The sequence below is a fragment of the Callospermophilus lateralis genome, chromosome 17 (genome assembly GCF_048772815.1).
Source record: "Callospermophilus lateralis isolate mCalLat2 chromosome 17, mCalLat2.hap1, whole genome shotgun sequence".
Taxonomy (NCBI): domain Eukaryota; kingdom Metazoa; phylum Chordata; class Mammalia; order Rodentia; family Sciuridae; genus Callospermophilus; species Callospermophilus lateralis.
Genome location: NC_135321.1, coordinates 53,841,560 through 53,868,050, shown reverse-complemented (window position 1 = coordinate 53,868,050; position 26,491 = coordinate 53,841,560). Strand labels below are relative to the sequence as shown.

The 26,491-nt window shown below is 36.8% G+C and overlaps 1 protein-coding gene across 1 annotated transcript in view; it reads left to right on the top strand.

Annotated features, from left to right (window-relative positions):
* L3mbtl4 (L3MBTL histone methyl-lysine binding protein 4) overlaps positions 1-26,491 on the top strand; it is a 323,948-nt gene that overhangs the window by 134,567 nt on the left and 162,890 nt on the right. Inside the window, exon 11 of the mRNA XM_077105612.1 lies at positions 370-484. Within this exon, the coding sequence (XP_076961727.1) occupies positions 370-484 (115 nt within the window). The remainder of the gene's footprint in view (positions 1-369; positions 485-26,491) is intronic.

The window sequence follows — 26,491 nt, the reverse complement described above, 5'->3', positions numbered from 1 at the left end:
ATTTTACTCCCCAACCTCTTTAATTTCTTTGAGGAATTGTTACAACATCATTTTTTGGCTAAATCAGAAGGCTATGGGATAGCACATTTTAAATATTGTTTCAGCTGCAAGGTGCAATTAATAAAATTTCATTCTCAGCTTCAGAAATTTGTTTTAAAATAATACAGGAAGGTACCGGGATGGTAGCTCAGTGGTAAAGTGTGTACCTGGCACGTGTAAGGTACTGGGTTTGATCCGCAGCACCAATGAAAAATAAATAAATAAAATAAAGGTATTATATCCATCTACAAATAAAAATATTAAAAAATATTAATACATGAATACTAAAATACTAAGTAAAATATTAATTATTAAAAATCATGTCAACAGGTTCACTTTGATGGTTGGGACCATAAGTATGACTATTGGCAGGAGGCAGACAGCCCTGACATTCACCCCATTGGCTGGTGTGATGTAACAGGACATCCTCTGGAAGTGCCACATCGTAAGTATTTTGCTTTTCATTGTTGGTTTTGAATTGTGATTTTGAATTCCAGCCTTTCTTGATTTCATACTCCAGCATTCCAGGAAGATGGTTCTCATTTTATGTTGACCACCCTCCCCAACATTGCTCACCTCACATCTTAGTCCTGTCATTGCAGACATTTGAAAGCTAAATAAAGATAAGTGAATTAATCATTGCTACAGCTACATGGAATTCTAATTATTCTCAGGCCTCAAAGGACATGCGTTATGTAAATGAAAAGTAATACTTACAAGGAAATTATTTTGATGACATTTTCCAAAGGAAACTATTTTCTTCGTTTTAGTTTGGAGAATTCAGCAACCATCTCTAAATCCATCTGGTCATTGCTTTCAGTTCAAGCCAGATTTGTTTTTTTAAGCATTCTTCTTAATTTTATTTTATAGAATATATTACAAATAATTTTAGGGAAAAACATCCTAAAATATTTTAGATTTCAGCAGTTTCAGACTTTTTTGATTTTAAAGGTTTTTAAAACCTTTATTTTATTGGCATATTCTTTATTTCTGCCTTTCTAGCCACTTAAAGTTAAGGAGGAAATTAAACACTCTAAATTCTAATGAGCTTCCAACCAAAATCCCTTATTCTTTTGTCTGAAGGAGTCCTCTGATCCGATTAGGCTGACATGACTAATAACTAGTTCCAGACACTTGTGCAAGTGTTCTCCATTCTCGGGTTTGTTTTGCTCTCTTCCTCCTTCTGCTTCCCTCCCTCAACATCTTGGGATGGAGCTGGCTTGAAGTGTGTTAATGAGGTGTCTTATGTTGAGCCAGCCTAATGAGCTTGAACCTTAGACCTTGAAGCACCCATGTCATCTGTGAGAGAATCCCCCAACTTCTGTCAAAATGAGAGGAAGCCCTGACAAATTTGACAGCCTCACATTGTGCTGGGCTCCTTAAAATCTACAGCATCAGTAAGATGCATGCTTTTATGGAAATGACAATGTTTTGGCAAGTGGAGGCTCTCTGAACAAAGAGTGGCAGACAAGACACTGATCAGCACCCTTGGAGGATTTCAGGTCTGAGAAGGAGCCTTTTAATTATCTCTGGTCCTACATATTTGTTTTCTTGATTTCATACCCCAGCATTCCAGGAAGATGGTTCTCATTTTATATCGACCGTCCTCCCCAACATTGCTCACCTCACATCTATTCCTCTCTCATGACTTTTTCAACTAGAAACAATTTCAGCTGTAATAGCGATGGGCCAGCAATGCAGGTATAGGGGCAGCTCTCTCCACTCTACCTCACCCACCACCTGCTCCTTTCTCAAGCCGCTCTCCTGGCTTCTCGGCCTAAATGCTGAAGTCTCAGTATTAAATTTGAACTCCATCTCCACCCCAGATTTCTCTCTTTTTACTCTAGTTCCTCCCTGACTTCCTTTTTCTTACTAAAAAATCATGTGGAGACTTCACTTTCTTTTTGCTCTTCTACTACCCACATGGGCAGCCAGTCACCGAACCTGCTGATTCTTTAATTTCTCCAGAATCCATCTCTGACTTCCACTCTGCCTCCTCAATGCCTTGCATTATTTTGAGCTCTCATCATGATTTCAAATGATTCTCAGAATTTGGTCTGCACTCTGCTGGCGAGTGGTACAGGTCTTCCAACCAAGTCTGGGAAGTATCAAAAAAGGCAAATTCTCAAGGAAATACAGTCTAGTGGTTAAAAACATGAAAACTGGAGTCAGAATGCTTGGATCTGAATCTCAGTTTTACTGTTTGTTTATTTATATGTCTCTCTGTGACTCAGTTCCCTTGTATAAAATAAAGGTAATATGATCTGTCTCATAAATGTAATGATGAGCATTTCATAAACTGCCTGGCTCATAGTAAGTGTTCAACTAAAGTTGTCTGCTATGAAGAAATGTTACAATATTCCAAAGATTTTCATTATTATATAAAACTGGGAATTATGAAGGGTTCCAAAATTGAAATTTAGCTAAAATCAAGCTGATTGGATATTTCCAAAAAATTTAATAAACTTTTTATAAAAGTTTGATTTCCATATGTTGTTGGGAATATTATAAGCTTCCTATATTGTGTACTCATACTCCAGAAATTAGAATCCCTAGAATTTAGGTAAAGATAACTTGTAACTGGCTGTCTTCTCTTGGTCATGATTTTCTGTTTTTACTGTGCTTCATTTTTTCTTATGAATTTTATTTTGTTCAACAATTATTAATGTGGTCTATTGCAGATTGTTTGGTTAACCCTATGATTACAGTTATGCATCCTAAGAATTTGTGTAAATGATTTTCAAATACATAGATTTTAAGGCAAACTTATAATATGGTTTAATATGTATCACTCATGCTCCTGTTGCTAAAGCAAAAATACACGTACTCTTACTACTCCTGTTATTTATTTATGTATGTATTTACTTATGCATTTATTTATCAATAACTGAATTATTCTTCACCTGGAATGTAGAAATGGTTGGTCTTGTGCTCAAAAAAGCTTGAGGGTCTGGCCTTAACAGTTGCAATGGAAACATTACTGTCTCTTCCTGTTTTTGTTTGTTTGCTTTAAATATTTTTAGTAGTTGTAGATGGATAGAATGCCTTTATTTTATTTATTTATTTTTTTATGTGGTGCTGAGGATTGAACCCAGTGCCTCATGCATGCTAGGCAAATGCTCTGCTGCTGAGCTACAGCCCCAGCCTCTGTCTCTTTCTGTTTTTGTTTTTTTCCTGAAACAGCCTGTGAAACTCCAAATTCATCTCTTTGTCTCAATTCTTGAAACTTTTCTCTGGCACCCAGCAGTCTCTGAGCTCTAGATTTCTTCACATGTACTTTGCCCATCTCGGTATCTTAACCTGCCTCCATTATTCTCCTCAAACCCTTTATGTACTAAATAGATTTACTCACTATGTCCCCTGAAGGCTGTCCTCCTAAGAGGCTGAAGTCAGTACCTCACGTTTCCACAGCTGTCCTCCACACCTCAGCTTCCTTCACAGATCGCAGCCCTCACCTGGCATGGGGCCCCTGGGGGAGGAGGCAGAGCAGCGCATGCTTCCCCATGGGAATGGCGCACAGCGCCTGGCCTCACCCTGTATTTCATGGATGATACTTGTGCAGACAATCGCATCAGATCATCTTCTACTTCTGAGTGTTGCTTTAAATCAGAGTTGATTTTATTTATTCATGTGATTCAAACTAAACTCTTCTCACAGAAATGTCCATTATCCTTGATAATCAGATGAAAATAATTACATTTTAGAAGTAAATATATATATAAAACAAAACACAATATCTTACTGCATGTGAATGGATAGTCATCTGACAAACACGAACTTTCAGATATTTTGAAGATATTTCCAGATATTTTAACTTTCAGATATATTTTGCCTTCTGTTTTTTAATTTGTGAGACTCAAGAATCATCTTTATTACTTTATTTCATGAAGTATAATTGCTTTACTGATGAAACACGGTAAAGACTACCAAAAATTTTAGGACTTAGAAAAAAATCTTAGAGATATCTACTTTACTATCATTTTTATAGAAATAGAGCCTGGCTTAAGCTTTATCTCTTTTATTGATTTACTTTATTTAATTTTTACAAATGTTATCATAGCATATGAAACAAAGAAAAAAAGATGAGAATAGATTAAAGAACTGCCTACCTATTAGTGATATTGTGCAAAAGTAAGAATGGTCAAAAGAAAATATGAGGTAGGCAGTTCTTTAATCTATTCTCATCTTTTTTTCTTTATGTTTCTTATTTTACAACACATTTGTAGCTAATATTATAATAAATATCTTAGAAACAGAGAAAATGCATATCTGTATAAAATGCATATGTATGTGTATATTCTTTATTATATATTTATGTATGCTTTGTTTCATTTCAATTTATGTCTGAAGAGGCTGTAGTTCATAAATGTATGAAACATAATGAAATCACACAGCTATTTATCGGTGTATAAAAACTTAAGTCTAGATTGCTAATGTTGATTTAAAGAGTGGGCAGAACCATGAGTTTGCCTGGAAATCCCTCATGGAACAGGCCAGAACTGGTTCAGAAGCCCATGCTTGACCCTGTCTAGTGGCAGTCTTTCTAGAGATGGAAGTCACTCATGCATAAGCAAAAGTGGAACTCATTGGTTCTCATACAAATTTTATTAGATTTGCTAAAGTTTTAGATCTTTCTAAATAAATAGTGTCTATTTGTTTCCATTTTGCTAAGACCATTTAATCTTATTGTAAAAAGTGAGCTAAGATACTACATGCTGTTTCTTCTGGCTTTTACAGAAGTGGTTGTGCAATAAATGTTGGCTAAGACCGTAATTTAATGTCCTTGGAAGTATAACAGAGAAAAACCTCTGGAGAGTGAAAACTTGAATGTTTCCGTTCAACTAGGAGTTTGTATGACCAGGTGACCACAGCTTCCTCCTAGCAGCTGTTCCCAAAGACAGGCACTCACCTGCACGTCACCCTTGATTCCACTTTAGGGTATAACTCTCCTTTCCTCATCCAGGAGGATTCAATTTTCTGTTTTACCCAACATACAGTCCTTCATGAGGGACTTTGTTTGCACTTAGAATCAAAATGAACTAATTAAGATGTGGCTCTGTTTAGTTGTTAAGATCTTTCCATCACACTTTGTGTTCCCTGCATGTCCTTAGACACCAAAAGAGCCTAGCTTAAAAACCGTGCCTACCTCCATCATCTCACTGGATTGGGCTTGGCAGTCTTTTTGGTGACATCAAGCAGAAACTTATCTCAGTCACATTTTTATTAAATTTTTAAATTGAGCTCATTTCTTTTACTATATCCTTTATTATTTGCCCACAGATTAAATACTTCATTGGATAATGAAGTATTTCTTGCTTTAGAAATTAAACAAGCTTGAGGAACAAGATGGTGGACTTTGGAGTTAGAGATTCTTGGGTTTAAATGTTCATTCTGCTCCAACTCTATCTGTGTGCCCACCACTTCACCTCTAGGCCATGCAGTCTTGGGAGAATAAATGCAATCCCAGTTGCTGTTCTTCTACCTGGTATCCAGAGTAAGTCTAGGACCAAGAGTGCAGGCACATTTGCTTCCCAGGCCTGCATTTCTCTTTATTGGACCAGAAAATAAGGAGTGACTTTAATTCCTAGGTCTTCTACAACTAGTATGTTTATTTCTGTAGGTGCTTGTTAAGTTGTACTCTTCAGAAAAAGTTTGCTGATCACTGAGTGAATACTGATTAATATTTAGGACAGTTCAAAACATTTCAAATTACTGATTCAGACATAAGATCAATGGGCCCTATAAACCAAATTCAACTGAGATATAGTTTTGGTGTTCTTTAAGTAAAAATCTAAACACATAAATATATCACTGGAGACAAAAATTATTGTGACATGTGCAGTGACTTTCTAGTTGTCAAATCAGATGGTCCTAACTATTCTTCACCTGAGCTTTCTCTTCTGTTGTTTTCTTTCTTTATTTCTGACTTAGGCAAAGGAAATATCTGATGCCTCTTTTCATAGTCTATGTTAGCATTTGGGCAGAGAAGATGAAGTGCTTTGCAGTCTAGAGCTTCTCCTCTCCCACACTTTGTCCGATTCCCCTGGGGAAATAAATTGTCTCTCATCCTTGTCATACCACGGTCTTTTAACCTTACTTCTTGCTATTACAGTTATGTGTTCCTGTGCTTACAGAACTCCCGCCAGAGTTCTTGCTCTCTGCTTAAGGCCCTTCACTGGCCTCTGGCTACTTTCCCAGCAGGGCTTCTTATCCTCTCGTCCTCACTTCCCACCAACCATGCTGGCCCGGAGCGAACTCTAGAGCTAGACAGCCTACTTCACTGCACAGTTGCTGGGTTCCTTTCCCTGGAGCTTTGTGGCACCACACATCCTCAGGCTTTGTTCAGAGAGGCCTTCTCTGATCACACCTTCCACAAACAATAATGCTGCTACTTCTAGCCACTTACCTGCTTTGGATGTTCTCACTGGAAGCTCTCGGACGCTGGCCTGATGCTATATGCTCTTTTTGTTTCTGCTTTCACTCCCACTCTATCTTAGAGACTGTCTGATTCATAATGGCGGGGACATTATGTTTCTGTTGGTTCTCCATTGGACCATCTATAATGCCTCCATAGACAGTACAGCCTGGAGCTTGAGACAGTGAGTGAAAATGTGTATCCCTTTTAGACCTATGGCTTCCTTTGGCAGCAGTTTTGTATTATGCATCTTTGGTCCTTGGAATCTTTGAGGCTCTCACAGGTGGTAAAGCACATTAGAAAAATGCTTGCTGAAGGGTTCAGAATGGAATGTGCCAGTTACAAATAGATGGGCTTCTCCCTGTGTGCTCTGGCCATCGCTTGCTTGCCCTCCCACTCACTAGACAACATGCCCCTTCATTCAATGGACTGGGATTGCCCCATCCATGTCCTCTGTTGGCCTTGTGCAGGGTGGGCCCTCAGTAACTTGTTACTCTATCCTCCCTGCCCCTTCAGCCCTTCTTTTAACACTATTTCAGAAATCACAGTTAAACAATATGATATTTAGTTACATGGAATTGCTTTGTTAATGTTTTCAGGTAGGAATAAAAACAAAAATTTAAAAAATGACAGGTCCCAGTTCCTCAATAAGGTAGATAAAATTAAGACAAAAGGACCTTCTTTTTAATTGCATCAATATTTGGATGACCCACTTGGTAACTAATAGAGTTTTCACACCAGGATACACAGGATACATATAAAGTGTCTCCCCCGCCCCGGAAATGACCAAGAGCTGACAGGCAGTGACAAGAGCTGGTAGGGTGTGGAGTGGTCTGATGGTTGGCCCTCCAGGGAGTGCTGCAGTGCACAGTCTGGAACAGCCCGTGCAGCAAACATCACATCAGATGAGGCTGGCCTCTTGTTTCTGACACAAACACCATGTAGCTCCAACTTGGGAGGAATAAAGCTGCTCTCTCAGATTGGGTATGAAAATGAGTAGACAGGGGGAGAAGTGATTTGGTTCATCTTCTCAGAATAGTTCTTTATCTTTGGGAATCACCAATGTAGAGATGTAGAGTATAAAACAAAGTCCTAAGAGCTACTGGTTTCAAACATATCATTCAGGTGTAAGGGAATCAGTGATTGGCACAACTCTTTGGAGCCAGAGGTGGGTTTTGGCTCCGTCCAAAATGTAATTCTTGGGTTGGCCTAAATGGGCAGGATGCTCTTTTATCATCAGCTGAGTCTCTTTTCTGTTACAGCTACCCTTCTCTCAATAGGATGATTCAGCTGGTGAAAACTTCCAGCTTGAGTGAGGCGAGTCTGGGTTTCCAGGAAGAGGTGGCATCCTCTGTTTTGCAGCAAAAGTAGTACTACACAAGGCATAAGGGGAATCAGGTGGCAAAAAACAAAAATAGGTGATACCTTATACTTGGAGTGTCTGCAGAAATTTTGCGTCATTCCTCATAATGAGCAGCTCACAACTCTGTGGCTGGGCCTGGATAAATCCCCTGGATTCATGCTTCAAGATACTTCCCCCAATCGAGGGAATCCTAGTTGTTTGCTCTGGCCTTTAGTTCTTTCTTTATGTGGCCTTCCTTCTGGGTCCTACACTTCTACTTTCAGAGACCCTGTCCTCCCTTCTGAGGCACATAAGAATATCAGGGTCCCCTCTGGGCCCCAGATAGTTTTACAGATGCAGCAGGATGGCCCTGGGTCAACCCCCTGCTGCCACTAGAAGGCTCCCCATGGGCATGCCAGAGGAAGCACATAGCTGCCATTGCTCCAGCCTCATCTAATCAATGCCCACTCCAATGCCAGCCTGAAGAAGGGAAATGAGAACAGGAATGCAGGAATCTACACCTTGATCCCCTGGTCTGCCTACCACCTCTTGTCTGTTGCCTTCCTTTCTTTAAACACTTATTCTTTCTTACCCAAGATCTTTTCACAAATTCTCTTCTAAGCGATGACTCTTTCTCACTCTTTGGAATTCATGTCAAATATCCCTTCTTTAGAGGCACCCTTCCTGGCCACATTATCCAAAGAACAGCCGCCAGCATTATTTTTCCAGTTTGCCATTTCCATATATCCAGAGTGCACATCACAATATGTAATTATCTTAATTTTTACCTGTAAAATTTGGCTTTTTACCTGTAACCTTGCCATATTGGTGAGACATGGGCAAAAACACTCACTACCACCGACACGGGAAGCTTTCACAAATGGGAAGTTGACAGGCAGAGAAAGATTTCCTAGCTAGTTTCCATGTCTAAATAATTTTGTCATTTTTCTTTCTTTAGCTTTTGTTTGATTTATATTTGGAAGTAATTATAATGCTGAATTACAAAGTAAATTAAATAAAGTATTGTTATGAATTTAAAGCGTGTAGTAGAGTAATAGCATAAACTATAATGATAACATCTATAGCCTTTATAATTCGTATTGTAGACCTTGGGAATGCAGCTGATTTATTTAACTATTAAACATAAATGAACAATCATAATAGAACCTAACTTGATAAAAGATTTATTTATCCATTTTGGTTCATTACACAGCAGATACATAAAACAACAGAATGACTTGTAAATGTACCATATGGTGTGGTCCATTGTTTATTCTGTTAAGTGAGATAAAATACTTAATCTATATTAAAAAATGAATGATTCATAAAGTCCTCTCTACTGTGCTTTTGGAGCTCTGTGGAATTAGTAAAAATATTATCCAATCATAGAGGGAAATTTACTTAGATTAAAAAATGAGTTGATACATTTATAATCCAGATCTGGAATAATAAATATGATGATGGATGTATGTCATTCCCCTGAAATAGTAAAGGTTATTGACTTAGCCAGGCAATATCACATTTCATTTTCAATTTTAAAGAGAATTTCATAAGGAATCTTTAGTACTTGTTCTTCCAAAACACAGCACGCAAGTAATCAGCAGTTTTAAGAGTCCCTGAGTACTCATTGACTTAATAGACAATTACAGCATATTGAGTTTAAAAAAAGTTAGCTATTTTAGAAGTCCCTAATTACAGATTTACATGATAGACTTATCAAGAAAAAATAATACATTTCAAAATGTACTTACAGTCTTAATGATATTATCTATTTTAAATGTTTCTTGCTGAAATGCTTTGTCTGTGTCTCTACCTTTTAAAATGTGAGGGCAGAACTCATTTACTTTTTTCTGAAACTTGGTCTTTGGCTGCCTAGTGCTAGCTGAGAACAGTTGTGCAGATTATTTTTTTTCTCAGTAGATGACTTCATTTGCTGCTGGTCTCTGTCCACAGTTGAGATGCAACATGCCATGGCAGCCTCCTATTTACAGACAAGTGTAGATTGTGTTTAAACAAGGCACACCTCTGTGTACATTTAAGACAGAATAATCACTAACTTCTAAAAGTCATAAAGTAACTCAGTAGTTTGACAGGAAGGCCAGACATATTCTTACCCTGTCCCCACTTACAACTCATATCCCACCTTAGACTTAGGGAAGTCATGCATTGATGTGTCCAGTGGAGATCCTGAGCTCAGTGAGAGATACAACCTTATTTAGAAGACTGTAACTCCTTCCAGGGGAGGGGAAGGAAACTGAGTATAATTACTATATTCTTGCCCTATACCACTCTACAATATCTGGTAATGACCTTGAGTATTTGAGCCATTAACCGAATCCCCAAAGAGATGCCTCCAGGAAAGATTGGGTTTTACCAGCTCGGTGTTCCTGTTGTAGCTGAGTAAAGACTCATTCAGTATCTAGTGTACTAACCCCTGTGCTAGGTCTTGCAAAGTCCTGTGGTTCTGCTCTGGTGACGATGATGACCAAGTCCCCCAGAGGCTACAGTGTAGGAGGCGAGTTCTGAGAGCACACCTTGCTGCTGGGCCTGGGAGTGCTGTGGCAATTGCATTGACAAGGAACCTTCCTTGGCTCTTTTGGCTGCCTCACACACTAGGGTTCAGGGTTAGGCAATTAGATCTTTTTTTTCAAACTTGGGGATAGGATGAGATGGGAAGTAAGTGAAAGCAACTCTGGGTGTTGTTTCAAAGATGAGCTTAGCAGTATTAGCCTCTTGGAAAACATTTTGTTCATTTGTATTTCATGGTTTTATAAAGACTGAGAAATACTTGACAGTTTTATTTGCAAGTAGATGTGTCCTTAGATGACTCTTAGGAATGAACATAGAATCAAATATCTTAATATAAACGAAACATTGTTTCTTAAGATATTATGTTCTGTGAAAGGGAGCTGTATAAGGATTATGATTTTTTTTTCATTTCACCCTGCATTCTAAGCATCCAAGAACCAAGAAATTAAAAATATATACAAACCTAAAATCCAATGAATACCATGAAAAACAAACTTAGAGAACTAAAACCTTGATGGCATATTTGAGAACTAAGAGGCTTTGGCTATTATTATTATTATTATTATTATTATTATTATTATTATTATTATTATTATTATTATTATTCATCTATGCTTTGACATTCCACAATAGAAAGTTAAAAATCATCTATAAAGTTTTCCTTAGCAAAGCTCATATCTCTACTCTATGAACTACTAACAGGACTGACATATTTAGGAATGCCTTATCTGTGGCAGATTCAAATCACAATTATTTTGACCAGCCAGTACCCTCTCCCTTTGTATTTGAGTTGGCCCCCTAGACAACCCCTAATAGTTGGGTGTTCTGTGGGCATCCCTTACTCACCTCAGGAAATTGTCTAGAATACTTCTAAATTTAATTGTGCTTAGTTCTTCACACAATTTTTTTACGTATATTGTTATTTCTATGATCACCACAGAGTTGGAAGTCATTAAGAGGAGGATCCAGCTGTTAAGAGCTTATCACTTTTCCTCCTGAATCTCTGACCCTCTCCCCAAGAGACCGCCTCCCACCAAATTCCCTGTCTCTTTATTGCTGCTTTATTCTACCATTCTCCTGCACATTAAAAGCTTTTATTGTTCCAAGGAATTGTAAAGCAGAGTAAAAGAAATATGGTTATGGAAGTTTTTATTCTTTAATGTGCAGTTTATGTTTTCTAGATTGACAAGAACATCCTCTATCTTTTTCTTTGAAATCATCATTCTTTTTTATTGCAATGAAAGTCATTAGGAGAGGAATCTTTTTATGCAATACCTCCCATGGAATTATATTACAAAGGTAGCTGGGAAAATTGAACAAGACAGTGGAGTCACAATTTATTCTAGGGTTCTAAATTCATAACTTATTCTAGGTTCTGAATTCATCAAGCAAGTAAGGTGAAAAACGTGTTTAGTCACAATTAGTGGAGAGTATGTCTCAGCAAGCCCTGCATAGTGGACTGCCCTTCCGCATTGAGCTGGACCGCAGCATTGCTGAGCATTAGGTGACAGCATAAGAGTGAGTTGGGGGCCATGCTGCATGAAAACTGTGCTGGATGTGTAAATACCAGGACCACTTCAAGTTCTGGGAACTGTTCACACATATGGACACTAGGACCATAAAGAATAGTGGCAGTCTCTGATTTCATAGCATGGTGGGACTATCCATACTCATAGTTACTTAAGTACCTTTCTTTCTTTCCTTTTCGCTGTGTGTGTCTCTGTGTGTGTGTGTGTGTGTGTGTGTGTGTCTGTGTGTGTGTGAGTGTGTGAGAGAGAGAGAGAGAGAGAGAGAGAGAGAGAAAGAGAGAGAGAAAGAATTTATACATAATGCTGGAACTCTATTCTATTCATTTGAGATGTTTGACCACTTTTTTGCACATGAAGGTTTTGTGGTCTTTTAAAGCTAAAAGTAGTTGAGGTAAGAAAGTTGGTATATGTATATATAAACATTTTTATTATATAAAGCATGTGTTAACAGAACTGAAGTATGGAATCACCAAAAATACAATAATTGTTAGGGGAATGTAAGTACCCCACTTACATTCAGACAGAAAAGCAGTAAGGAAACACCAGACTTTAATAACACTGTAGACCAACTAGACCTGACAGATATATGCAGAATATTCCATCCAACAAGAGCAGAATATACATTCTTCTCAAGTTCAGACAGAATATTTTCTAGTGTAGATCATATGGTGGATTTCTTGGGTTTTGAATCCAACATCTCATGTATGCTACATAAGCACTCTACCACTGAGCTATAGCCTAGTCCTCAAATATCTTTTCTGATTACAATGAAATAAAACTAGAAATTAATAGTAGGAGATTTTTGGAGGATTTACAAATATGTGAAAATTAAACAATATATTCCTTAACAACCAGTGGGTTGAAGAAAGATTTATAAAAAGGCAGTATAAACTATCTTGACACAAATTAAAATGTAGATACAGCACACCAAAAGTTATTGGATGCAGCAAAGCAAAGAGAGATGTTTTCAGCAAGAATATCTACATAAGGATGAAAGAAATATTTCAAATAAACAACTTGACTTTACACCTTAAAGAACTGTACAAAGAAGAATAAACTAGGCCAAAAAATCCACAAAAGAAAGGAAACAGTAAAGACCAGAGCAGAATCAAATAAACTGCAGACTAGATAGACATGAAAAAAATCAATGAAAATAAAAAAGTTTATATTTGTTGAAGATAACAAAATTGATGAACCTTTAGCTAGATTAAACAAGAATAAAAGAGGAGGCATTATAATTGGTACTTCAGAAGTACAAGTGATAATAAGAGACTACTATGAAGGACGTGATATTTGAAACAAATTAGCGAACTTGGAAAACAATGGAAAAAATTCTAGAAATATTCAACCTACCAAAACTAAGTGATGAAGAAGTAATAAGATCTGAAAAGATTGACAATTCATAAGGTGATTGAATCAGTAAACAAAAATTTCCCAATGAAGATAAGTTCAGGATTAGATTTCTTCAAGGTGAATTCTACTCAACATGTAAAGAATAACACCAGTCCTTCTAAACTTCATTGAAGAAATTCAAGAGGAGGTAACACTTTCATACTCATTTTACCAAAATAATACCTGATACCAAAGCCAGACAACTTTACGAGACAAGAAAATTATAGATCAATGTCCCTGATGAACAGAGATGCAAAATTACCAACCAAATGCTAAATACAACAGCATATTTAAGTGGAATGCAAGAATGGTTCAACATATGTCAAGAACTATGTAATGTTTTGAACAACCAACAATAAAAATTTAAAAAAATAATAAATAAATAAATAAATAAATAAATGTGATTTACTACCTGAACCAAATGAAGGCTAAAAGCCAGGTGATTGTCTTAATAGATGCAGAAAAAACAGTTGGCAATATTCAACACCCTTTTATGATGAGAACTGTAAACAGATCATAAATAGAAGCAATAGACCTCAACATAAAAAGGCCATTTATGACAAGCCCGGGTCTAAGATCATACTCAATGTCAGAAAAGCTAAAGCTTTTCATCTAAGATAAGGAACAAGACAAGGATTCCTGCTGTCACTTCTATTCAATGTAATATTTAAAATCTTAGCCAAGGAATTGGTGAATAAAAAGAAATAAAGGGCATCCAAATTAGAAAGGATAAAGTTAAATTTTTTGTAGACAACATAATCTTATATATAGAAAATCCTAACAATTCTATCCAAAACTCTTAGAGGTAATAAATGAAACCAGTGAAGTTTCAGGGTATAAAATGAATATAAAAAATCAGTTTGATTTGTATACACTAATAATGAACTACCAAAAAGAAATTTTAAAGAAACCATTAAATTTGGATACCATTAAACAGAATTATACAGGAATAAATTTAACCAGGGAGTTGAAAGATCTGTATATTACAAGTTTATGACGTTGATGAAAGAAATTGTAGAAGACACAAATAAATGGAATGACATCTTGCATTCATGGATTGGAAGAATCATTGTTGCTAAAATGTTCATGGTACCCAAAATTGTGTAGATTCATTGCAGTCCCTATGAAAGTTCCAATTGCATTATTCACAGAAATAGAAAAAGAAATTCTGTAATTCATGTGGAAAAACAAAAGACTCCAGATAGCCAAATAATGAACAAAACTGGGAGTATAAAATTTTCTGACGTCAATATATATTACAAAATTAAAGTAATCAAAACAGTATGTCTGTATCTTAAAAACAAACACATAGGCCAACAGAACAGATCAGCGAGCCCAGGAATAAACCCACACATATGATCAACCAATTTTTGGCAGAGGCATCAAGAAGACACAATACAGAATAGAAAGTCTTTGATGAAAGGTTTTTCACGTGGTTAAGAAAGAAGCCGGACCCTTAACTTCCACTAAATACATAAATCAACTCAAAGTTGGTTAAAGACTTAAAAATAAAATCTGAAGCCTTAATACTAGAAAATAACAGAGGGGAATCTCCTCAGTATTTGTCCCAGCAATTAATTTTTGGATTTGACAACAAAAGCACAGGCAGCAAAAATAAGCAAGGGGAACTACATCAAACTGAAAACCTTCTGCATAGGATATAGTCAACAGTGTGAAGACTCAACCTATAGAATGGGAAGAAATATTACAAACCATACACCCGATAAGAGGTTAATGTCCGTATGTATAAGGAACTGACACAATTCAATAGCAGAAAAACTAACAATGCAATAAAAAATGGCAAAGGATCTGAATAGATTTTTCCAAAGAAGGTATACAGGTGACCCAAATATATGAATAGGTCCACACAATATCACTTATCATCAGAGAAATACAAATCAAAACTTATAGTAAGATATCCTTTTATGTCTTTTAGAATGACTGTTATCAAAAATACAAAAGATAACTAGTGTTGACCAGGTCGTAAAGGAAACAGAATAAACCCAAACATATTCACTGTTGATGGAACATAAACTAGAATAGCCATTATGAAAAACAATTTGGAGGTTCCTTAAGGAATGGAAAATAGGGCTGGGGTTGTAGCTCAGTTTTAAAGCACTTGCCTAGCACATGTGAGGCCCTGAGTTTGATCCTAAGCATGACATCAATATAAATAAATAAAAGGTATTGTGTTCTTCTACAACTAAAAGTAAATTTTAATAAAGAAATTAAAAATAGAACTACCATATGATCCAGCAATCCCTCTTCTGATTGTATATTCCAACAAGATGAAATCAGTTTTTCGAAAAGAGGCCTGCACCTCTATGTTCATTGCAGCATTATTCAACAATGCAAAAATAGGAAAAGCATGTTTGCATCCACCATCAAAGAACGTGTGGTATATGTGTACACAATGGTAAACTTCTCACCCATTAAAAAAAATGGAAATTGTGTCATTCACAACACCATGGATGATCCTATAGAACATTATATTGTGAAATCAGCTAGGAAGACAGATATCATATAATCTCACTTATATAGTCATGCCCTGCATAATAACTCTGATCAACAGTGAACTGCATATAGGTTACATCAGATTATAATGGAGATGAAAAAGCCCTACTGCCTGTTGATGGCATAGCCATGATAGCATTGTAGTACAGTACATTAATTATACATTCATGGGGAAACTGGTGCAAGTGTCCCTACTGAACTGGAGTTGTATAAAAGAATATAGCACTTACAGTTATGTATAGCACATAATACTTGGTAATGTTAATTACTGGCTATATGATGGGTTTATGTATTTACCATACATTTTATAGTTACTTTAGAGTATTTTCCTATTTACAAACAATTTTCTGTGTTATTCTGGCAACAGCCTCACACATATCATGATAGCCTCATCTCTTGATTGCATCAAGAAGTCACCTTGAGTCATTGGCCTAGACCATCTAGGCTTATGTAAGTGTACTCTATAATGTTTGCACAACAGTGAAATTGCCTAACAGCCCATTTGTCAGAATGTGACTTTATGTAAACTAAAAAGTTGCACATGACTTTATGTAAACTAAAAAGTTGCACTCAGAAAGTAGAACAGTGGTTATCAGGGATTGGGAAGGGCGGCAAATGGACAGCTTTTGGTCAAAGGATACAGACTTTAAGTTGTAAGATGAACAAGTTCTGGGGATCTAATGTATAGTATGGGTGGTGATGTGTTAATTAATTTGACTGTGATAACTATTATGTAATGTATATATGGATATCAAATTTCACATACATCTGTAATATATATAGTCATTGTCAATTAAGTAACTTAAACTTCAAAAAAATAATGATAGGGTTGTTTATTGTACAGCTCAGGAGAGTCAAAAGAGCATAGATCTGCAAAGTAGGAAACTTGAATTTTTGTCCTAACTACCACAATGTGATTTATGAGCTTGGATTAAATTATTAGAATTTCTAAAACACTCTTTGCTTACTTACAAAACTAAGTAGTTAGATCAGGTTCCTGGCTTATTAAGTGGACAGAGAACACTTAAGAAATAAGATTCACAAGCTTACTTCTAGAAGTCTGATTTTATGAGACCAGAAATTTACATATTTAAACATTATTGGATCCTTTACCCAGTTCTATATGTCTCCATCCTTCTGTGGTCCAGGCACTGTGGACACACACACACTGCAGACAAGTTATAGTTTGAATAGTTAAATGGTGTGATGGGAACTGTCTGTCTTTTTCCAAGTGAAGTGCTTTTATATCGACAATGAATGTGAGCATTATGATTTGCTGTCTTGATTGGGAAATATGTGGAAAATCTAATCAATCACATCTACTTGCTTGACACTCACAGTCAGTGAGGGCTTATTCTCTTCCCCCAAAGCTATAATCCAGACAAATTCGAACCCACCAGTGAATAAACTACTGCAGAAGTATAGCGGGAGAAGCAGCTGCTTCTTTACTTCATTGAGGCATCTATGGGGTAGAGCATTTCCTTACATGGAGAAATTACATTTACAGGTAGTTCAATAAGGGAATAAATTAATTGTAGAGTTAGGATTAGTGAGAAGCCATTGGGAGAAATAGAATCAGAATTTATACACACAGAGACACAAATCTAAAGAGGTTTTCAAATGACTTCTGACATTTTCCATTAAGAATGGCCAACAGCTTATTGGGCATGAAAAGTTTAAAAAAAAAAAAAAAGATGAGATGTCACTAGGTTTCCCAGCTGGCCTAGAAACTCTGTTCTCCTGCCTTAGACTCTGAGTATCTGGGATTGCAGGTACCACCGCCACCACACACATACATGAAAACTCTTCATTTTGCCATGCTAAGTTAACATGTAGAGAAGACTCTCGGGCACTATATTTAATGCTCCAGATGCACTTTTCATGTCCCTACTTTGGAGTTTTGGCATTATAAAGAATGTGTATTCTTCTAAATAACTTTTATGTTTGCATCTGTTTGGTTTGTTAAGGGAACAGATGACATTTCTATCAGAAGTAGTCAGTTTGTTTCTTCAGTCAGAAAAGATATGTAACGATATCAGTGAAATTGGATTTACTAACTTTCTCTTTCAGCAAAAGGGAAAACTCAAAAGCAATTTGCAGGCTACCATGTTATGCTTACAGTTTTAAGCCTGACCCTTGTCTCCTCTATATAAGTAATAGAATCCTAAGAATAAGGGGGACACAAGTTATCATCCTTTGGGTTGACTTCAGTCTCATCTTGAGAAGGCAATGTGAACTGAGGGAGGAAGGGACTGGGTGGGAGGAGGAATGAGAAAATGAATGAGAGAATAAAGAGAATCGATAAGAGAATGCCAGTAGTTTTGCAGCATTTGAAAAACCCACAATTTCAGTGAATTTAGGTGAGATGGGCATATACATTTACACTAAACCAAGTTGCAAATTTTTGTGTGTGTGTGTTTTTTAGGGGTTTTTTAATATTTATTTTTTAGTTGTAGTTGGACACAATACCTTTATTTTATTTATTTATTTTTATGTGGTGCTGAGGATCAAACCCAGGGTCTCGCACGTGTGAGGCGAGCACTCTGCGGCTGAGCCACAACCCCAGCACTGTTTTTTGTTTTTAATGACCAATTTCATATAGAAGGCTAAAAGAATTTTAGGGCAAAGAAAGTAGTTTCAGTTTTTGTAATAGCATTTTTTATAAAACATTGAGAATGTTTATCCAACATTAAGGTTAAAAGACAAATGCATATATTTTGATCACAGGTTCTTACTTCTTTCTTAAAAATAATGAAAAAATGAACTAGGACTGTCTAGTGGAATACTCTTAATGTTGAATACTATGGAAGCCATATTTGCTTCTCAGTTTTTCACAGGGAGGCTATCAGATTGAAGTGAGTTTAATTCAGTTTAATTTCCTTAGAGGTAAACCAATTTTTTGGTGTGTGCTAATAATCCTGAAAGGTTTTGTTTGTTTGTTTGTTTGTTTAGTTTTTACTGTTTGGATTCTGTGCTTCTGTGCTATCTATGTGGCTTCTTACTATTCTATCCTTATTGTAGATCTGCAGAAGGCCCTTTCCTCCTGGTTTTATAAGGTCAGAGACTAGGTAATATATGTTTCTATGAAGACCTTTACTGCTCTGTAATATATTTTGAAAAGCCTAATTTTGTGTATTTAAATAGTTGATGTGTACATCATGGTATAAATCCTTTAATAATGTTAATGTAACATGTTTAATGAAGAAATAGGTCAAATTGAAACCTACATTTTTTTCCTCTTACTCATTAATGATGTTATATTCAGATTTATCACTTAAAAAGATGCATGAATCTTGTGTACTATCTTGTCCACAATCCTTACAGCTCATGCCAATACACAGCCCCATCTCAAATGCCCTGCAAGTCAAATCACTTCATTTCCTTTAGTTTCTGGTCCCCCCATATTGTATTTGTACATGTAGTCATCTTTGTCTAAGAACAAGTTTTCCACTTTATTATTGTCTCTTTTTTAAAACCCAATCTGTAATAAATGCATTTTACTATGCTTTGCTAAGAAAGGATTTGCCAGATCTTTACTAAAGAAGTGGCCCTCTGTCTTCCCTTAAATAATAAGAAAAGCCCAATAAAACATGTTCTCTTTTTGCCTTAACCGTTTGCAAGTTCTGTCAGATCTGTGGAAAGGAGTTTTAGAAAACCATTGTTTTTGTACTCTTTTCTTAACACATAATTGTTTCTGCATGGTGGATGAGTGCTATTATTATATTCACTGATCTTCAAGTCTACCAATTTTCTAACTGCTTTTCCTACATTAGGTAGATGGTTAGATTAGCTCTACTAGTATTTCTGTTGTTGGCCTTTAAAGGCTTCTGTAGATCACCAAATAAGTATAAAATTCACATTTTAAGAACCTTTGTTATTATTTTATTGCAGTTCCATTTCACAGGATTATTGTTGTATTTATTTCACATATAAAATATGACAGGTGGAAACCCAGCAATGGGTATTTATTATCCTAATTTCATTAGGAGTTGGAGAATAGGTATGATTAACCTATAATTTCAGTTTGAAATATATTGCTTATTATTTGCATTCTCCAACTTTCAAAGGTAATTATTTCATTAAATCTTATATGAAAACTACAATATAAATTTACTAGATGGGGCAAGGTGGGAAAAAAACAGAATCTATGCTAACATTTTCCAATTTAAAATAAAGGTCATCAAAGCTTAATTATTTTAAAAGGGGACTTATGTATATTTGAAGAGTTTTATTTATTTATTTTAGTTCTAGATTTAATACTTTTGCTTCCCTGCATCATTCTCAATCATAGCTGCTAACCTCATTGCCTGTTTTGCTGAGAAAATAAAAGCTCTGAGTAGAGACATTTGTCTTCCTCCCACCAAGGAGTCCACCAGCCCCTTCATCTCTTTACCTCTGCTTGGCCTCCCTTCCTGGCCACAGCCTTTCTCACTTCCAGTCCTATCACTCACCATGTTCACACTCATTTTTCCAGTGAAAAAGTCTACATGGCCTAGTTTTCACTCTAATGAAACATCCTCATCATCACTGCACCAAAAACAATAACAAAATTGCTTTTTGGTCATAATCCTACTTTTTATAAGCACTTTTATACAAAAACTCCTCAAAAAATTGTTTAAACACTAGCATTCCCCCTTAATCTTATTCATTCTCCCTTGAACTTTCATCAGTCTTGTTCATATCTTTTCACAAAACATTTTTACAGCCATTACAGCCTTGCCTAGGTTTGCAGCCCAATGTCCTGTGTATCAGTCTTGATTTCTTGGCAGCAGGGTACCCCGCTAGTGACTCCCTCCTTGGCATGCTATATTTCTCTTCCTTCCCCAATACTTTTCTTTCCCTAACACCTTTTTCTTTACTGATATCCCTTTGATTTTTATAAGATTTCCTCCAAACCATCTTTTCCTTTTTCTTCTCTGGTATCCACATATGAGAAAAAATATGCAACAACGTTTGACCTAAATTTGGCTTATTTCGCTTAACCTAATAGTCTCTAGTTCAGTCCATTTTCCTGCCAATGACATAATTTTATTTTTCTTCATGGCTGAACAAATCTCCATTGTGTATATATACCTCATCTTCCTTATCCATTCATCCACTGATGGATGCTGAATTCAGTCCTGAGACTTTTCTTCATTGATGCCAACTCACCATGGGATCTCTATGCCTATACATTGACTCTCAGAGGTCACCACTGGCACCTTTAACAGTGCAGAGCTTATCTCAAGATCTTTACACATTTCCAGTAGAGGAAGTAAATGCTTCTCAAGGGAGAGAGCCTCAGTAGGTATGTTCTCATCAATCCACTCTGCATTCACTACTTTTGATGTTTGATGTCTCCCGTCAAAACCAGAATAAAGGGAGATGCTTCCTCTTTGGGTCATGTGAACTCAGCTCTCACCACCCTTTGTACTGTCCACCTCATGGCCTGATGCTGGTGTCCTAGAATGGTCTATACTTTCACTGATTTGAGGATTCTGCACAAATGCCAGGATGTCTTCCTTGGCCATCCTGCCTTAGAAAGCATCCCCATATATTATGGTTTGGATCTAGATTGTCCCCCAAAAGCAGATGTGCTAAAGGCTTGTTCTCTAATACAGAAATGTTCAGAGGTGGGGCTTTGGGAATTGATTTGATAATAAGGGCTCTGACCTTATCAGTGGATTAATTCATTGAAGAATTCATAGTTGAGTTGGGAAATGATGGAAACTGTAGTAAGGTGGGGCCTAGTTGAAGGGAGTAGGTCGTGGGGCAAGTGCAACTGAGGACTTGAACTTGTTTTAGCCCCCTCCTCTCTATGCTCCTGACTACCATGAAGTAAGCAGCTTTATTCCTTCATACCCTTCTGCCATGATGCTCTGCCTCACCACAGGCCCAGAAATAATGGAGCCTTCTAACCATGGACTGAAACTTCTAAAACTATGATCCAAAATGAATCTTTCCTTTTGTAAGAAGTATTTCTCAGGTATTTTGTAACAGTGATGGAAAGCTGACTCAAATACTGTAGCCACTCTATCACTTTCTTCTCTTTACCCCAGGGTATGTGATGGCATACCACCCTCACTGTCTGACACCATGACACCATGTTAGACTTATTATTTCATCTTCTTTCCTTGCCCGCCCCCCAGATCTCATCACTTCTACCTTTGGCACCAGAAAGTAAGTTTCAAGGGGTGGGATCTTTCTGTTAGGGTGGCTGCAAATAATATTTTCTGACACATAACAGACACTCACTATCTCTTAAGTGAATGAATAACCTTCATTGGTATTTTTTGTTGTTTGATTGTGTGTGTGTGTGTGGGGGGGTACCAGGGGTTGAAACCAGGGGTGCTTAACCACTGAGACACATTACAAGCCCTTTTTTATGTTTTATTTAGAAACAGGGTCTCACTGAGTTGCTTATTGCCTCGCTAAGTTGCTGAGTCTGGCTTTGAACTCACTATCCTTCTCCCTCAGCCTCCTGAGTCACTGGGAATACAGGCAGGCGTGTGCCACCATGCCTGCTCATTGGTGATTTTTATTTTAAAAATAAGAAGTAAAACACTTAACTTGTCAGTTATTAGGCATAATCAAATGTCTTTCCTTTTTCAAAGAAGCATAGTTTATGTATCCTAGTGGATATACTACCCAATGCTAATATCATTTTCTCTATTAAAAAAAAAAAAACAACTTGCTCAGTGAATCAGATTGAAATGAATGCTCCCCCACCCCGCCAGCAGTGAGTAATTAGTATTGAAATAAGGATGAGAGGTCTGTAGCTTGATCCTTGCTTTCCAATGCTGGCCAGCATCAGTCTGGAATTCAGTTATTTATTTAAACAAATAGATCCTCTTCATTTGCTTCAATCAGTGACAATATTATCATTCTGCTCTGGGTCAACTCTTCTCCAGACACACTAACTATGAGGAGATTGAACCCTACTCAGAAGGAGGGAAATAATCTCAGCCATTCTGAATGAAACAGAAAGTCTTTCATTTACATCACTCACACTCACCAATTAGGACCATTGGAAATAAGGACAGTTTCCTTTGTCATTTCTAGTGATCACTGCAATTTCTTTTATTTCTTTATTTTGCCTTGATGTTATACATAAAATCATCTTTGCATGAGAAAAGATCTAATGCCTACTTGCAACTCTAGTTTTTTGTTGTTTTGTTTTCAGAACAATTGCTTGATTTCACAAAAGGGAAAACTGAAGTTGCTGTTTCAGCCTAGGGAGTTTTCATTTGGTAGTAACACAAGATCTGTTTACAACGGAAAAGAGGGGGCTGTTTTTCCTTCATGACAGAGCACCAGTTCAGTGGGTCCAAGGCTGGCAATGTCCTGGGTTCAAGCTCTGTCCATCTTCCTTCCTCAACATTTTTGCATTTGTTCTTATGTTTATTCCTCTTGAGCTTTACACCTCATGTCACCAGGAAGTTCAAATAAAGGTGAAAGGGGCAAAGCAGTGCCCAGCCTCTCTTTCACCCCTTTCATAGGAAATAAAAGCATTTAGAGAGAATCCCTGCAACTCTTTCCCTGAGGTCTCATTGTTCTGGGCAGTCAAATGACATTTTTAGTTGGGCATATTGCTGCCTTTTGTTTAATAAGGAAGGAGAGAATGAATATTGAGCAGCAAAACCAGTGTCTGCCCTGTCTGCTCCCAGCAAATGTGGATTGCCCTGTGAATGGGAATAACAGGAGGACTTTACCTTCTCATGTTAGAATAAGCTTTGTTTGTCATTCAGGTAATTTCTAGTTTATTGGGAATTTTTTGTTTCTTTTTAGTCCTTGCAACAAACAAACAAACAACAACAACAAAACAAACAAACAAAAAACATTTGCCTTTAGATTTACTCCCATCTGAGTAAAATTTTTCATTGAAGACTTGGAATAAATCAGAAGACATTCATGCTGCCTGATAGGGTGAGTGGCTCACAGTACTTGAAAATAGAAGGTCAGGGATTGATTTTAGATAAGCGTAAAAATAGAATAAAATAGTGATTATTCAGAGCTAAGAATCTACCAAAATGATGGTTATAGGTATTGTTATCATTTATTCAAATCCACACTGAATATCTACCATGTGCCAATCACTGCTTTTGCAGGTGCTTGGGATGCAATGTAAACAAGTTAGATGAGGCAAACATCCTCACTCTACTTCAGGGAAACAGATGACACGCCCACAAATTAGCAAAATCTCAGGGAAAGTGGTAAAGAAAGAAGGCAAAAAATGGTAAGGAGATCGGGGACAGTGAGATGAGAACATTTTTTTCTCTACAGACTTAATTCTATAAATGTCCAAATTACAAGTAAGATATTCTTGGCAAAAATGTGATTATTATTTAAAAAAAAAACATTACTTTGCTCATAGGTTCCCTTTATCTTAATGGCAGTAATGTGAACTGCTGTAGAATTTACCAATTCCTTTTCCCCAGTTTATGGTTCTTGATCTAACTCACCATTGAATCAACTCATTATACTTCATCATTCAGAATTAACGAGGAAATGGTTTGGTTCTCCTCATTTTTAGTTCATATTGTCTTTGAATCCTGCTTTGTTATGTCCCTTGCTGAGGTTTTTAATGTGATGACTCCTGTTCTAGTGTGGAGGTCAGACCTCTCCTTCCAGCTTTAATAAGAGTAGAATTGTGGGACCCATCAGGGATCTGGAGATAAATATTGCAAATATCATGTTAATCCTTAATTTAATCAAGTTTATTAAAATAGTACTGAGCATAATATTAAGTAGCATTCACTGTGTGTGGAATATTGTCTACAGAATTGTATCCGGGCTGACTGATGGTAGTATTTGGTTGGCTGATTAGCTATGGGTTTAAAATTTTAAACTTTCATGTTGGTGTCATGGCAGCATGTCATGAGATGCAGAAAAGTCTACCTGTTGAACCTGTACTTCTTTTTTCATAGATCCTTTCATTTACTGTAACACAGCATATTTTCTAATTTGGGACATCTATTCCTCTGATTGATTTAAAATTTGTTTTTAAGCTGTTTCCAAAAACTGCCTCTGGATAAAAGCAACTCTTTATTTGTCTCTATCCCTCAAGGTGTTTCACAAAGTCATAAGAGCATAAGTGTCTCAGATACACTTTCTTATTGTTCAATAAATGTAATGAATTATATTTAGATATAAATATTTTTCTGTTATCACCATACATTGGGAGCTAACTTTAGTTGAGACTTTCATGTAGCATAATCAGACTATAATGGGAATTTCTGGTTTATATGGAGCCTCTCTTCTAGCCTATGAGCACCACAAGGGAACAACTGGGGAATATTCCCTATGCGTTCAGTAAGCACTCACTGAACACTGATTATGTGTTAGACTAGATAATGATGACACACAGTGAAGTAGATTCTGGCCTGCAATTTACAGTCTAATAAGAGAGATAGGCATTACACAAATACTCATGTAATTTGTGGTTGAGGTAAATGATGTATAAAATGAGGACCTAACCTCTTCTTTGAAGTTAGCTTGAGGAAGTGAAATATAAGCTGTGACTGTATAGGTAACTAGAGTTACCCAAGGTAACAACTGGACACTCAGTCCACCATGTAGATGCCCTGAGTTGTGAGAGAACTTTCAGGCTCAAGGAACCAGTATGAATGAAGAATTTTGAATAAGGAGAAAAATCTAGTTAAATCCAGTTAGCTATCGATAAGAACCAGATCTAGGGACTTAGTTCTAACTGCAATGAGAAGTCATTTAAAGGAGCTAAGATTCGATTTGCAGTTTGAAAGTATCACTGTATGCAAGATCAGAAATAGATTGGGGTGAGAGAGCTAGTGAAGATTTCCATGCAGATGATGATGACACGGACTAGATCAATAGTGGTGATGAAGATACATTAGTAAGTTAAGGAGATATTTAAGACAGTTGAGATGCCGTGAACTGAAAAAGGAATGCCAGGGATCTAGGTTTCTGGTATGGATTGTGATGCGATTTATTGAACTCGGCAGCTAGAGGGGAAAAAAAGGTTGGGGGCAAGCTTATGAATTCAGTTTGGACATATCACATTTGAAATGACTGAAGAGATCCCAGAGGGGATGTCAGATGGAACTTAGAAAAAGATATTTGGACTATGGTGTGTGAACATCTATGGAATACAGTTAAGAAATGAAGCTTTGGAATGGATGACTTAAGAGCAAACCGTGAGGAAGTTTTCTGAGATTTTAAAGTTAAATAGAGGAGGAATACCTGGCAAATGAAATTACCAAAGAATGTTCATATGCAGAAGGGAAACTGTCAGCAATGTGTTGTCACCAAAGTCGGTGGACAGTAACAATTCACAAAGGAGATGGCTGCCAGGACATCATGTATGATACATACTCAGCAGCACAGAGGCTTGGTGTGCAGAGGTCCCTAGTGATCGTGGAAACAAATCCATGTGTATGAGAAGTGAGGTGAAGACATAGAGATGATTCCTTCAAGAATTTTGACTAAGGGGCAAGAGTGAATAGCAACTCTTAGAGAATTATGGGATCCTGTGTTTTGGGGTTTTTTGGTCATTTTTTAAAATAATGCATGAAACAGGAATATATTTAAGTGTTGGTCAATTAATCAAAATGACAGCCTAGAGATCCAGGAGAATGGGAAGGCAATGCGATCCAAACATTAATGGGGAGGTGTTTGCTTTAGAGAAGGGAAAATTCTCCCTACATTTTAATGGACAGGAAGAGAGAAATGAGGGCCCTGGGTAGGAGAGGACAAAGCCCGTGTCTGCTGCCTCCT